The following is a 15,666-nucleotide window of genomic DNA, read 5'->3' as shown; positions in this document are numbered from 1 at the left end:
CTACGTGCCCTTCTGTGAGTCCCAGCCCTCCCACTCTGGAATACTGCATACTGCAAGCCAAACTTACTGTGCCAGCCCCCTCCCTTCCACTGAACACGCTAAGTTTCCCGGTATCTGCATTCCAGTGCCTGTCACCCAAATGTTGTGTGTTAGACAGTAATGTAGGCGGGCAACCGAGAGTTAATCAGATATTCAGAGAAGACTAGAAAGGACTGAATCTTAACATGCAAGCAAGATTAAAGCCTTTTTACCGAGGGAAATTATGCTGAAAAGATTTCAGAGAGTAAGTCTTCCAGAGAGTCTTCATTCTGAATGGCAGAATCAATCTGACAAGAGCAAGGAAGAAGGAAAGAGGATGGGGGAAAAAAAGAAGAGAAATGAAGTAGAAAAAGAAGCAAGAAAGGAAAAGATGTAGTAAAAAGGAAAAGGAAAAGAAGGAAGAAATATAGAAAGGAAAAGTAAATAGAAGGTAAACTTAAAGGGAGAAAGAAAAGAGGAAGCAAGTAAGGAAAACAGAAAAGAAGGAAGCAATAAATGATAAATATAAATATATATAGAATAAGGAAAAATGAGTAAGGAAAGATGGAAAAGAAAGAAAAGGGAGGAAGGGAAATGGAGGAAATCGATGTAGAAGGGAAAAATTAGAAAGTAAAAGAGAAAGGGAGGAATTCATGTGGGGGAATGAGTAAATAAAGAGGAAGAAAACAAAAGGAAATAAGAAAAAGAAAGAGGGAGGAAGTAAAAGAATAAGGAAGGAAGCCAGGTAAAGAGGAAATATGGAAAGAAAAATGAAAAGTGAAAGTAAGGAATAAGGAGAAAAAAACAAAGTGAAGCAGAGACGGGTGAGGAAAAGAAATATGGAGGTGTGCGAAAAGATTCGACGGCACAAACGGGTGACGAGCAAATAAGAAAATGTGTGTGTGATTCTGTGCTTCTCTTCCTGTTCTTGTGCTCTTCTTCCTGCCAATGTCTCTGTTCTGAGTTGTGTTCTCTAACTTCCCTGTATTCTTCTTACAGCGGGCGCATTCATTATAAGGATATGTACAGTTTATTGCGAGTTATCGACCCCCCTCTGGGCTTAGGCAAGAAATGTCCTCATAGGGTGGCCTGCAAGGTTTGACTTCCACTTAAAAACTAATATTACCTGCTAGCATCCAGAATGCAATGAATGTCGCTTACCTCCTCTTCTTTTTCTTTTCTACAATGTTTTTGTACTCTCACCATTTCTACGTGCATTCTACTTGATATGACAATGAGAATGTGCAGGACAATGCCGACACTTACAGGAGCATGAACTAGTGCACTAGTGTGTGTGGAACAAGCAAACGAGAAAACCACTAAAGTGAAAGACAAACAAACAAAATAACCAAACGAATCAGCCATCTTTGATTTTTGTTTTGCTTGCTGTTGAGGCACGGCTAGGCCTAGCTGGTATGGTAGCGTGCATTGTTCTGAGTGGAGGGGGACAGAAACTGCATTGACATTAAACTTCATTACAACGCCCTGCCAGCAGCGGGACTTTATGCCTGTTCTGAAGCCCGCATGCTCTTCTATGCAACCTGCCCCATTGCATAGAACGCCTATTTAGCAACTCAAGAGGTTCAGCACAACCCCCTCCCACCTCCCCCTACCCCTTATTCACAAATGACCGATCATCAGTCTCACGGCAGCCTAGTTTACCAAGCCGCTCCTCTCGTCCAGGCCAATAACCTTCTTTTTGTTCTGCTCTGTTCTATTCTCCTCCTCTCCCGCATCCCCGACTCCTTCCCGATCCCTTCTTTTTTGATTTACCCCTTTTCCTCTTCTCTTTCTCTCTCTCCCATGCAAATTTCCTTTGGTTTTTGTTTTGTTTCGGTGGCCCAGTGGCAGAATCAGTTTCAGGGATATGTATGAGATGCTCAGGCACATGTCTCCTCCGTTAGGCCTGGGGAAGAAGTGCCCTGCACGGGTTGCCTACAAGGTAGAGGGCCTCCGAGTGGCCAGCGCTATGTCTGTACTGTTGGTGTTTTCTCTTTATTTTCTCTTCTTCTTTTCCTCCTTCGTTGTCTGACGGAGGCCGCTATTGTGATTCTGGTGGCAGGGCCGGGTTCGAGGGTGTTAGACTGAGGCGGGCCGATCCACAGGGAAGCGGGAACGGACTAACCTTCTCAGCACTTTTGCACCGTACACATAAACACTAACCAACACTTTCATAGCTTTTGAAACTTCAAAGGACGAAACACAAATGTCTCAGATTTGTTTTTACATTCTACACCTTTATTAATACATTAAAGCATGATTCTTATGCTTTAATGTACAGCAGTGATCAATAATTGAATTTCAGATCTGAGATGCAGTGTGATAAACAAAAAAAGGAGGTGTCCGAAATGATGCACTACACACTATGCATGTATAATATGCACTGATGTCTAGTTTATGAATTATATATGGTTAATTTGCCATCCAGCATCAAAGTCTGGTTGTCCCTCCACTTATGCTACGTAAGGAAAGCGGCGACAACTGAGTGCATGAAGTGTTCCACATTCCAAACTTCGTTATTTCAGTTAATTAAGTGCATCATGCATCAAATTTTTAGTGTGAATACACTACTACAAAATGGCATAGAATAGTGCACGAGTACACAAACTGGGACACATGTTAATGCATACACGTGCATATTGTCTGTTCACATCGTCACACACACACACACACATTAAAAAACACCCCCAAATGTGCGTGTGCAGCAGTGGTAGGAAGGCCTGAAGGACTTTAGTCCTCCGAGTCCCTCAGCTCTGTGGATGCCGCTCTCTTAGGGACCCTTTCCTCTTGGGACCAGCTCTCTGTCTCTCTTTTTTCACTTAATAAACAGATGCACACACATATGCAACAACACACATGTAATCCTTGGTTAGCGTTATGGCCCTACAAAGGAACAAATCAAGTCATTTTGTATGATGCACAAATAATCCTTTTCCCACTTCTCTTTCTTCTGTCAATGCAGTTCTAATCTGTTTCCAGCCCCTCCTCTTTACATTCTGCCAATCATCTGCATGCCCCGCATTTCAGACCACTGGCCCCTACCACAAGATACTCCCTTAGCTTCTTCTCTCTTTCTCCTTCTCTCTCTGTCTGTCTGCAACAGTACACTGACATTTCACCTTCCAGTCAGTGAACAACAGCTAGAAGGAAAGGAGATCTGTGCCCTTAATGAACAAACAACTGGGATCTCCTTTCTCTTACCTTTGCCCCACCCCCTCCATTTTTCTCTGTCCCATTTGATCTCCCATTTTGTAAAATATTTTGCTTCATAGAGTGTTCAGTGATCTCCACCAACATAAACACGTGGTGGAAGACCAACAATCTCTGTGTATTCAGTCAGACGGGTTACTTCCTGTCTAACGGGTCTCTGCTGCCCCCTAACCTCAGAGGAATGAAGAACAGTGACCACGACCATTGCATTCACCCTCTTTCTCCCTGTCAAACATTAGGGACCATAATAGAGGATCGCCTGTAGACAATGTGACCAGCCTGTGGTAGAGCTTTCTCTTCTTACGTTTCCTGTAGCTTTATTTTCCGCTTCACTCTCCTTCGCTCTCGGATTATCATGTCGCTTTTGAGCTCTCTTTAAATTTGGTGTCACTGTCTCTGTCCTGTCTCTTTCATCACTACCATCTCAGCCATCCAAACTCCTCCTGTAAAAGCTGTCAGTCCTAAACCAACTTCCTGCTCCGGTACTCCTCTCTGGCAGCACACTGCTTTTCTCTTTATCATCCGTAGCATTAAAGTATTACCCTTGCGCAGCAGGCAGCCGAATCTTCACTCTTAGCTCATCCTCTTCACAACAACAACTCACAAAGCCATTTCCTTTTTTTTTCTTTTCTGGAGAATGCTGCTCTAACCTAAACCAATAGCCTGCACCCATCTTTTTTGCATTGAGAGACCAGAGAATCTGGATCGACATCTTGTTTTATCCAGTAGCCCATTTTTGATTGAGTCTCAGTGACAGCAAACACTACTAAACCTAAATTAATGAGCTGAAATGAACCAACTAGATGATGCTTTCAGTGTTGGCTGCGCCGTTGCTTGTCCTGTGATGCATGTGAATGCATGATGCATGCTGGGAAAAGGGTATTGGGGGTGGAGGGTGAGTGTTTCTTCTGGGATGGAGCGGGACTGTGAGACCACCGGGTAACGTGGGTGATTGCATCGCAGAGGGTGTCATGGTAACGGAAGGATTGAGGTAACATTTAACCCTGTGCAATGCAATTATGACTTTCTGTGTTTAAGTATAATCTTTCCCCAGATCAGTACAGGATGAATTATACTTTAAAACACTGACGTTTACGTGATGATGTTTTAATTTATTATTTCATCCGCTGGTCTGAGTTTAATATGTGAACCTCCTCCTGGAAAAGCTCTTTGACTGACAGCTCAGATATGCTGATATAAACAAAATACACCATCATACAGAAATTTGATTTGTAGCAAATGATGCCTCAGTTTCATGGACATCTGAATCAGTGGTTTTTGACTGGTTTTGCTTTAAAAAAAAAAAATCTGTCCTTAAATCTGTCGTCCCACCAAATCACAAATTAATTTGCAGAAAAAAAACTGCAAAACAGGTCAGCAACCAAAGAAATGGGCCTGTTTATGAGCCTGTTTATTATTGCTGCAGCTAACTGTAAACAATTGTGTTAGTTGTATTTGTATTAAATGCACTAAGCATTGTGGTGTTTTTTTTTTTCCTGTTCTCTAAGAAAAGACCTGTTACCCATTTTTGGGTTGTGACCAACCAGACCAAGTCACTGTTCTAGACCACAGAACTGTTCTTTATAGATTAACTTCCCCAGCAATCTTATAAACCATTAATTGGTCTCCTCCTCGATTATGGCACTAAGACAGCTCTAAATTAGTTCTCGCAATGAGTATCAAAGGTCACAGAGCTAACCCTGAAAATCCCTCCTTCCTTTCCCCTCCCATTTCCTCTCACACACCAAAAGCACACCCTACCTGGAGGTTCAAAGCACACATATATCTCAGAGGCACTGCTCTAACTGCTCCTGGTTGGCTCTCCACAGAGACTGCTGCGGATGGATCTGCCAGTTGCTGATGACAACACAGTGCACTTTAATTCCACACTTATGGCCTTAATCCGAACTGCTCTGGACATCAAGATCGCCAAGGGTGGTGAAGGTTTGGCATTACTTTCTTCTTTTATTCCCATTGTTTGAACTGTTGATGTATTTGTCTATAGCGGTATACGGTTTAAAAGCCTTGAGATTCAAATATATTCTAAACCTGGCCAAACTTCAAAAAAGACCCCACTGTATATAATGACTCATAAAATATAGAATTTGTAAGATTTTGTGCACAGTATTTCTACATAAGATTGGACACTACATTGTTCAAAGCTTAACAAAAATTGTGTGTGTGTGTGTGTGTGTGTGTTTGTGGAAATACGTTTGCATATATGTGTGTACGTGCACCTGTTGCTGTCTAAATAGGAGGCGTAGATAAGCACCAGATGGATGCTGAACTAAGGAAGGAGATGATGGCGATATGGCCTAATCTCTCTCAGAAGAATCTGGACCTTTTGGTGACACCCCACAAGTGTAAGTTACCCAGGAGGTTGGTGTGTTCACAATGTCTCTTTTACCACCCAAGGACAGCTTCTCTCAGCCAGCCCACTCACTGCTCTGCACCCCCTGATGGTCCAGGCCTGTACCCTTAGTTTAATTTTAGGCCCTTATAGATGTATACCACACATTTAGACTGCAGACTGATCACAGAAGAGGAAATTCACTAAGAATGAATCGCAGACACTGAAAGTGACGCAGAAAGAATGTATTAAAGTGAAGTGACATTCAGCCAAGTATGGTGACCCATACTCAGAATTTGTGCTCTGCATTTAACCCATCCGAAATGCACACACACAGAGCAGTGAACACACACACACACACACCCGGAGCAGTGGGCAGCCATTTATGCTGCGGCGCCCGGGGAGCAGTTGGGGGTTCGATGCCTTGCTCAAGGGCACCTAAGTCGTGGTATTGAAGGTGGAGAGAGAACTGTACATGCACTCCCCCCACCCACAATTCCTGCCGGCCCGGGACTCGAACTCACAACCTTTCGATTGGGAGTCCGACTCTCTAACCATTAGGCCACGACTTCCCCAAATGGTTTTATTGGCAACACTTTATTTGAAGGTCCAATTCTCTTTATCAAAAAACCATTAACTATGACTTTTGCCTCAATAAACCACTACGTTTTCTGCTTATTAATAGTAAGGTAGTTCTAAAGTCTAGTTATTGGAATGTAGAATATGATCATGTAGAATATGTGCTTTAGAAGTACTAATAAACAGCCAATATGTTATTAATAGGCATGCTAATAAGCAACTAGTTAACAGTGAGAATTGGTCCCTATACTAAACTGTTACAGTGTTATTCAAATCCAGTAATGGCTCAAACATGCCAACAATATTAATGATGATAGCCATTTGTATAGGGCAAATGTATAAATAGATGCAAGGCCTATACATGCAAATGCACCAAGACAGTAGTTGCAGAAAGTATATTTTATTTTTTGTAATGAACAGCTAAACGCATAGCCTTCCAAAGTATACTCCATTTGATAGCATGCGCTGACACAGATGCTAGGCACCTGCACACTGGAACGTTTTACCCTTGTACTATTAGTAGTAATAATAATAAAAGTAATAATAATAGTAAAATTAAATGTTGAAATTACCACACTTTAATAGGGCCCTATGAAATCCGTTTTATTTTGTCCTAAATTCAGTTTTATTTTTTTCCAAATTCCATTATTTCCATTTAAATTTTTCTGGATTTATTTTTTTCTATTTTCATTTTTCTCCACTCCTTTTTAATAGTTAAATTAAAATTAAACAATCAAAAGTCAAGTCTAATTAATTAAAACCATGAAACCATGAAACATTTTCAATTTAATTAAAGTTTTTTTTTTTTTTTTTTCACCATATTTTTTATTGTTACCAAATTCTGTCTTTTAGCATGTCTAATTATTTGAATGCATAAAAACAACTCTGTGTTGTGTATTTCATTTTTTTCTGGTTATCAAATCAAGGCATGAATCATTAATTGCATTTATCTTTTAATTACTGAAAATTAAGCAAACTTTTTTTTGGCAAACAAAGGAGATTTACTATTAAAATTAAAACATGGAAAAAATGTTGTGTGATTATTCCTTAAAAAAATGTTTGTAGTCTAGGAGAACTCACCGGTATCAAACAAACTCCAGACGCAACACATTCAACTCGAGCAGCGGTCTAAAACTGTTTATTTATTCACCAAACGGACACAAGTTTACTTTAATAATGAACAATGAGGCATAGATAAGTTTGAATATCAGTGTTTAAAAAAATGGAGAGAACGGAAAGAGCGATCTATATTATATCTCTATAAATGAAGCATACAGACTTTATTAGAAAGACAAACGTTTCAATGAAAATGCTCAATATACAATTCATTATGTACATTAACAATGATTCGGGGCTAATATAATGTAATTTAATGGAAAACTATGTGAATGGTTCTCAGTGGCGCGGCAGGATTTTATGTCAGCTGAATTTAAATCCAGGTCTGAAGTGTCTTGCTCTGTTCAGTGTGCAGCATCACATGTCTAAACAAATAGCACATGCTGTCAGTGATTTCAACCACTAGAGGCCGCTCTCACACTGTATAATGAAAACAGAGTCTTCTCAGCCACTCCATGATTTTTGCCAATAACCGATTGTTCCCGCAATCAACTATTGGTGCCAATTAATCTGCAAAACCGATATATCGGTCGCCCTCTACTCATCTATTGTCATTGTCATCTCCAGTAGTCTGTTGTTATTGTATGCAGGGTTAAAAAATTGGGTATACTAGTATAATGATGGAATTTATGTCAGTGTGCATAAAAACTGAATTACTTTGCACTTATTTAGGGCCTTAGTGCAGAAAAAAAAGTGTTTAATGATGTTTCACGAGCACCTAGTGTGTTGCCATTCGCTTTATCATGTTTAGCTCCTTCCCTCCCGCTACAGTCGACTGCAACTTTACACACAAACATATTAACAAAAATATTTTAAGACAAGTGCAACAAAAGACATTGATAACACATATTGGTGTATGTCCAGCTAACTATGCCTGAGACCAGGGGGTGCCTTACTATAGATCAACCCTCTATAGATGTCTTTTCACTACAGGGGTTATGAGATTCCTGACAAGATGTACGTAAAAAAGTATTATTAAAAATATATATACATATATTGCACCATTATTATGCTACCAATGAGATGTATGTGCTAGCTCGCTGGTATGTTAAAAACATGCTTAAAGCTAACTATCTTATGAAATATGCTTAAAACTAGCTAGCCTAATGCTAGCTAGATGCTACAAAAAAGCATGAGATAATATGGCGCTGCTGTAGCACGTTAGGCAATTAAGCTTTTGACACAATGATAATGCTAGTACTATGTTTTAGATGAGTTTGCAGCCAGCATGTAGTAATTTAGGACTGTATTGTTTGATGCTAATTTTTATCTTCATTGTTCTATGCAGATCCTATACAGAGGTGGTGACCATGGCTTTAAACACCACTAAGCATGGCATGTAAACCTAGTCTGAAGTTACTCTTAGTAACTTCTCCATGTGAACTCAGTTCCATAAAGCGGCAAAGACCATTTTTTTGGAAACTTTGTTTAGTGTATGCAGGAATTATTCTGTAATTTGCTGTCAGTTCTTGCAATACTTTTGTACTTAAAACAGTATAAATTGAGTATTTTAAATACTGATCGTAAAAATGAAGTGCTTGAATATTTTTAGCCATTTTAATCAGTCTGCTTGTGAAAAGACCATTGGCTCTGTGTGCGTGTCGATTTGACACTCTTTGTTTGTGCATGTGAATTTGTGCGTCTGCATTTGTCTTGTGCACGTCTCGTCCTCAATCCCATCCCCCTCGCTCAGGGTCCATCTCACCATGTCTAATCGTGCAGGGTAACTTGTCCTTTTCTCAGCAGCGACAGACCTTACAGTGGGAAAGATATACGCTGCCATGATGATCATGGAGTACTATCGGCAAAGTAAAGCCAAACGGACACAGGCTATCCACGATGAACAGGTATGCCATCATCCTCTCATCCTGCAATCACAATCTCAGTCCACAATGAGCTGTGACTCAGCTGTGCTAAATGCTCATTTTCACCATCCACTTTGAAACATAAATACACCTAATAACAGACAAAAAAGATGAGGAAGCACAGTACATATGTTGTGTTCTTGCAGCTTGTCACAGTTCATGTGGAATCTGAGAATACATTTTTGGCAATGCACTCTGAGCCTCCTTTGTATTTAGCAGTACATTAGGTTTGCCTAGTTGGTTTGCCCTTTTATCTTTAAATTGCAAAGATGCGTCAAATGTCAGTAGTGATGACAACTCAACATGTAACTGTTACTTAGAACAATCATTTGCAATTAAAGTACTACATTCACAAATGCATCTCTGCAAAATCAGCTAGGCCACCTTCTGCACTCATTTGTATGTACATTTACATTTATTCCTTCCAAGAAGTTAAGTAAATAGAATAAACCTGGGAAGTCTTGTAAGAGGCTGCCCCTTAAAAGGGTTTCATAATCTGTAAAGTATTGCGTTGCATGATTACTCGCTTCCACATAAACCTCTAGATTAATAATTCATTGCCAAATTTACTGACTGACTTAATTCCTCATTTTATGAAGTCACTTGCAGTGGGTGGTTTAATATTTCAGTATCTCTAATAGGTTGTTTTTAATTATGTCCATTCATTCTTCCAGCTGAATAACGGAACAGTGTGTGTCCTGCTGTAATTGAATCCTATTGATTATTAGCAGTTACTATGTTTTTGGTTGCAGAAAGAGTACAAAATAAAAACAATTTTAGCAGTTAAACACACTTTAATTTCCTCAGTAGCTCATATGAAGGTGGTATATACATGTGTTTTCATAGATGATGAATATCAGTATGAATAGTAGAGTGTAATGCAACATGGGCCTGATCTACATTGTTTACTGTTTTGTTATTGTGATCCACAACTATACATCCACATGAAAGTCGAACACAGTTTTGTAGACTTGGAGCTGGCCTGTACACTCCTAAGCCTGGTTCACATGGCAGGATAAATAGGCCGATTTTAGCCCCGATTCACCCCTTCCGACAATCTTAAGGATGCTCTGATTATCGTAAAATAATCTGATCAGATATCCCTGCCGTGTGTGGCAAGACTGCTCTCCTCTGCTAGGAAGGACGTCGGGACCGCTCCGATCTCAAATCGGGGATATCCAACATGTTGGATTTATTTGGCCTGATTTCTTCTCGTGTGTGGTGTCCCCCGAGGACAAACGATCACGCAGCCTGTGGACTGTGGCGTGTAGCCAATCAGAAAGCGAGGTGACGAGGCGGCGAGGAAGTACCGGGAAACAAAATCAAAACAGCCGGCGGAATGGCGCACCAGAAAGTCCGGTGGACGTCGGAGATGGAGGACTTTGTCTCCACTTCTTTGACCATCGCCTTTTCTTATTTTTCTTAAGTTTTTTTTCGGTTACAAACAAAGCACAAACTATGGCCACTGCATCCTCTTCGTCCGCCATGATTGTTTACTCTGAAGTCACGTTTGATCTCGAGGGATTTTGCGAGATTTCCCGTCTGACCTGGGAATGCTCGGGAGTCAAATCGGTTCGTGTGTGATGTGTTGATTTTGCCGTGTGGCTGCACACCACACACTGTACAACAAAAACTCTTAGACCCGTGATTTTTTATCGCAGTGGGTCTCTCAGGTTTGGAAAATCGGCCGACAATTTTAAAATCGTCCCGTGTGAACCAGGCTTTAGTGGTAACCATGATTTTTCAAGTGGATGTAGTAGTTTTGGCAGATACCATTGAATTTGCTAAGCTTTTTCTCATACAGTCTAATTCATTCATTAGATAGTGTTAAGTAAAAAACTCGATCTGTGCATGTTGGTCACAGATGATTCCTTTTCTTTTATCAGCTATCATTCTTTTATCAACTATTACTTCCTCTCATGAAATTTGAATATGAAACCTGCCTTTACATACTACATGCATCTTGTGTTTCTCACTGGATAGGTTGATTTTGATTTATTTCTTCCTTCATTTTCCCAAACTCAAGGTGTCATTTTGGCTGGTGGTACCAAGAATCTGCTTTATGGGTTGAATACACACAAAAATGGCTCTGAAGAGTAACAGTTTTTCAAGCTCTGGGGTTGTTAAAAAAAGAGTAATCATACTGATCCACGTACAGAGGTTTGGGTGGTACATAATCAAAGGACTTGTCCCTATTTTATTAAATAACCTATTGGTTAGAGGCTAATTACATCACTATGATTTGTGATTTTCTACACATTTCGGTATCTGGGGTAATAACGTTCTCATTCTATAAAGCATTTGATTGGACAAAAAATAAATCTATGTAATACAGGATGAGTCAAAATATCTGTTTTCCCAGAAGAGACAGACCCTAAATTTTAAATGTTTGGAGTCAGTATGATTTTAAAATGTGTTTGAAAGAGGCCTCACATGTGTTTGACTAAAAATAAAGTACTTTTTTTTTTACAATGTTAAGTGACTGTTTTACATTTTAATACACTTAAAAAAAGTTATTTATTCTTTCGATGACAAAGCTGAATATTCATCATCATCACTCCAGTCTTCTGTCACATGATACTTCAGAAATCATTCTAATATGCTGATTTGGTCATCAAGAAACATTTATTATTATTATTATTATTTATTTAAAAAAACAATTTTATACCTTGATTTTTTTCAGGATTTTGTGATGAATAGAGTTTGAAAAAAATAAAACATTTATTTGAAATAGAAAAATAACTTTATAAATGTCTTTACCGTCATTTTTGATGAACTTAACATGTCCCTGCTGAATGAAAATATAAAACAATCTTACTGACCCTAAACATTTGAAAGATCTTCTAAACATATCTGCTATGTTTAGGTGTACAGCAGCTTACAGATGAGCTCATATACTGAATGACACCCAGGTTTATCACCACTCTTTAGCAGCCAGGCGGTTACAGAAACTATTCATTTACTGGGACAATGAAAGTAAATGAATTCTCATCATGGTACCATCAGCAGATTTCAGGCAATACAACTCACAGGAAACCCATTTACCCATAATGCTCCTGGAATGCCTCCTGACTGACCGCTGCTGGATTCCCTCCCCATTCGCACATGGGATGCTCTGCATCCCATATCTTTTCCCAACCCCATTTTCCCATCAGCTTGCCTGATACCAGCTGTAGGCCATGTTGTATCTTACACAGAATCGAACGCCATTAATGTTTCAGCGTCTGGAGCCGCCGTCTCCAAGCCAGGATGTGGGACATGGACTCACTGGCCTTCCTGAAACACAACTGCACCCTGCAAATCATCTGTGAGTAGCACCTCTTCATTTTCTCCCCAGTCTCTTTCCCAGTGTTAAGGTTCATAGTTTCATTTAAATTATTAAGAAATTTGTAGATGTAAATATAAACAAAGGGATTTTTTATTCGCATTTTGTCAATAGTAGCAAAGCTGAGATTAATGCATACATCATGACAATAATTAAATATGAGTTTTAAATAACACAATCATGGGTACGAATGACCAGTATTCATTTTTGTCAAAGTAAAATGTACTCAAATTAATAAATATGACATAATGAAATACTGAATTAAAACAACAGCAAAAAAACAAAAAAAAAAGTTAAATTAATGCATTATTAATTTTTATCCTCTTTTTTCATAGTTTTCCAAAGACATGAATTGTGGTTAAAGCAACAACAAAACAACTTTTTTTTAAGTTAAGAGTAAATTAATATATAAATCCTTGGATAAATACTATAATTTACAAAAAACTAAATAAAAATGAATGCATTGGGATAAAAAATCATTCTGTGCTTTTCAATACTTTCCAAAATACAAAAACTGAGTGATTGATTAATAAATAAATAAATAAAGCTAACTTTTTATTCTACATACAACAAATGTTGATAAAGATCAGGCCACTGTACAACCTTTTCCTTGTCGTTGACTCTAGTGGACATCTAATGAGAAAGATCAAGCCAGAGCCTTAAGCCCTTCATGGAGTGTAGAGAGCTTGTAATCTGACTAAATGTGGGTGTGTTTTCAGCCCTGTTGATGAAAGGATCCCAGAGAGCCAATCATGGGTGACAGCGCGAGCCCAGGAGATGTCTCAGAAAGCAGGAAGCTGGAGTCCTGAAGGCCAACACCCAGACGACCCCGCAGATAACCGCAGACAGTCTCAGGTACACAGAGCCTGCCCTGTCTCATTTACAATTTTTGGTAAGGGGATTTATGTAAATGCTTGAATTGATAAACAATTACTTCTGGGTAGTGCGTCACTGTGCTCTTAAACTCAAACATTACTAGATTGGTATGATAGTACAACAATAAATGCAGGTGAGATTGTTTCCACACTGTATGAGTATACTATATTTTTGTGATGTGAGAACCACTATTTCATCAGTTATGAATTCTCCAGCAGCATATAACTCCCTCGCAGCTTGATAATATTTGTTATTAGAGTTCAGAACGTTCATGTAGTGTCAAACCATGGGACGTCCCGGTGGATCAATAATGTTTTCTCTGCCTTTATAAGACAGCAACTCAGATATTCACAGTCTTTTGTGGAGGATGTCCGTTGGAGCGGTTTGTTTTCATAACCCTAAATGGCTGGTCTGTCTATCCCTCATCCATGTGCATCTCATTTACAGACAGCAACAAATGCCCTTCTCTGTTGCTAAGTAAAAACTGATGGACTTTGATGGACTATCTTCCACACTCTCTTATTCTCTTTCTTATATTTCCCCTCAGTCTGTGTGTCCTTCTGTTACTGTTTATGTTCTTTTATTACTCTCACATGTCTGCTTTGTATGGTGAAGCTCATGTCATTGAATATATGCATCCATATTCGACTGTCTGGGAAAGGTTTTGAAACCCTTCGGCAGTGTTATAAGTGTCTGGAGGTGAGACACTCCTGCCCAGCTCAACTGTTCTTAAATTCATGACAGGAACAGCAGCCCCTTTTATCCAAAGCTTATTGATGAGGAAGGCAGGATAAGAAGTAACAAAATAAATATAGGTCACCCAAAAAGAAAAATGAAAAATGGCATCATTTATTCACCCTCATGTCAATTAAAGCTCATATGACTTTTTTTATTTGCATAAAACATGCAGTGAATTTTTGAAAAATATCCTGTCATTACAACATAATGAGGGAGAATGAGGACTGGGGTTGTTGATCTCCAAAATGACAAAAATAAATAAATAAATCGCATGGTCCATAAAACTTGTGCACTTAATTTTTTGAAGGAATATTGTAGTTAGTTGACTGAGGTTCATGTCACTATTTACCGGGAACATTTTAACATCTATGTTCATAAGAAAAGCAATTTCTGATTCATGTTTGAATTATTTATTTGAGTCAGTTCTTATGAATGAATGACTGAATCAGTTGATTAAGTTTACAAAACCAGTCCGTTTTGAATCAGAGTTCAGTTCACTCATTGACTCAGTGATCCAGTCACAGCATTCAACAGCTCGTGGTAAAGAAATGTACGAATAACAAATAATATTTTGTTTTTGTTTTTTATAGTTGTTATTATACAGCATCAGATCAATTTGAATGAATTTTCTTTTTTTTTTGAGCTTGAAAACTTCAGCCCCAATTGTTGTAATTGCACAATCAGGAGTAACCAGCAAAATCTTCAAAGTCCTCCTTTTGTGTTCTACAGAAGAACAAAAGTCATACTGTTTAGAAGAATATGAGGGTGAGCAAATGATGTCTAAACCTTTAAAAGAAGTGCTTAAACATAATTGAGTCAAACGATGTGTCTATGTATTTGACGCTGGTTCACAGAACATCCTGTTTGTGATCTGAGAGAGTAGTTTATAATACCATAAGCTCCTGATCTTCTCTCCGTGATCCTGCAGTTGAAGCCCTACATGTATTGCATATGCATGTACTTTTTGCAAACCCAACAGCAGTGACGTATAGAACAGAGGCTGGGGCAGGACTGTCCTGCTACTCTTGCTTCTCCATAGAGAGTGAAGGAAGAGATGAAGGTGGAGATGTCCTCCTTCCATCCACTGTGCTTAGGCCTGTCTCTCAGGCCCCTGGCGTTCGCTCTTGCCTGCTGTCCCTGGGCAGTCATGCATGGTCTCCCTCTGTTTCTGCAGACAGTAGAGATGAGAGAGATGGTGCGGGACGGGTACTCGGACACTGAGCACTATCTGCCGATGGAAGGCCATGGCAGGGCTGCTTCCATGCCTCGACTCCCAGCAGACAACCAAGTGAGCGTCTCATCCTGTCATTCCTTCGTGTTTTCCCCCTTCCTTTTCTTCTAAACCCCTTTTCACATCTGTCCTTCCTTTCTTTACCCTCCAACCCACTTTCCATTGCTGCCTTTGCATTAAACAGATGTGCCCTTTGACCAGATACAGCAAAGAAAACTTATTATAGCATCTGCAATGGATTGATGTCCTGTATGAGCAAGCGTGAGAGTGAATTACACAAACAAGTCAATTATGTTAAGTTGCTAAGTCATAATAACAATACTACGTAGATTGCTAAATGGTGCTTTAAGTCAAGTAT

At 39.3% G+C, this 15,666-nt stretch overlaps 1 protein-coding gene across 21 annotated transcripts in view; it reads left to right on the top strand.

Annotated features, from left to right (window-relative positions):
• Positions 1–15,666, top strand: part of cacna1aa (calcium channel, voltage-dependent, P/Q type, alpha 1A subunit, a) — a 111,817-nt gene that overhangs the window by 77,345 nt on the left and 18,806 nt on the right. For 5 of the 21 annotated variants that reach the window (XM_059557048.1, XM_059557039.1, XM_059557035.1 and 2 more), the window contains 7 exons: positions 1,018–1,114; positions 5,058–5,172; positions 5,484–5,591; positions 9,017–9,120; positions 12,336–12,445; positions 13,183–13,318; positions 15,252–15,365. In XM_059557048.1, coding sequence (XP_059413031.1) covers positions 1,018–1,114; positions 5,058–5,172; positions 5,484–5,591; positions 9,017–9,120; positions 12,336–12,445; positions 13,183–13,318; positions 15,252–15,365 — 784 coding nt within the window. Of the gene's footprint in view, positions 1–1,017; positions 1,115–1,863; positions 1,961–5,057; positions 5,173–5,483; positions 5,592–9,016; positions 9,121–12,335; positions 12,446–13,182; positions 13,319–15,251; positions 15,366–15,666 lie in introns of all 21 variants that reach the window. The other 16 variants (XM_059557053.1, XM_059557045.1, XM_059557041.1 and 13 more) reach the window with 10 other exon arrangements.

This window comes from Carassius carassius, chromosome 1 (assembly GCF_963082965.1).
Source record: "Carassius carassius chromosome 1, fCarCar2.1, whole genome shotgun sequence".
NCBI lineage: Eukaryota > Metazoa > Chordata > Actinopteri > Cypriniformes > Cyprinidae > Carassius > Carassius carassius.
Note: the sequence above shows the minus strand (reverse complement) of the source record. Positions and strands in the feature narration are given on the sequence as shown.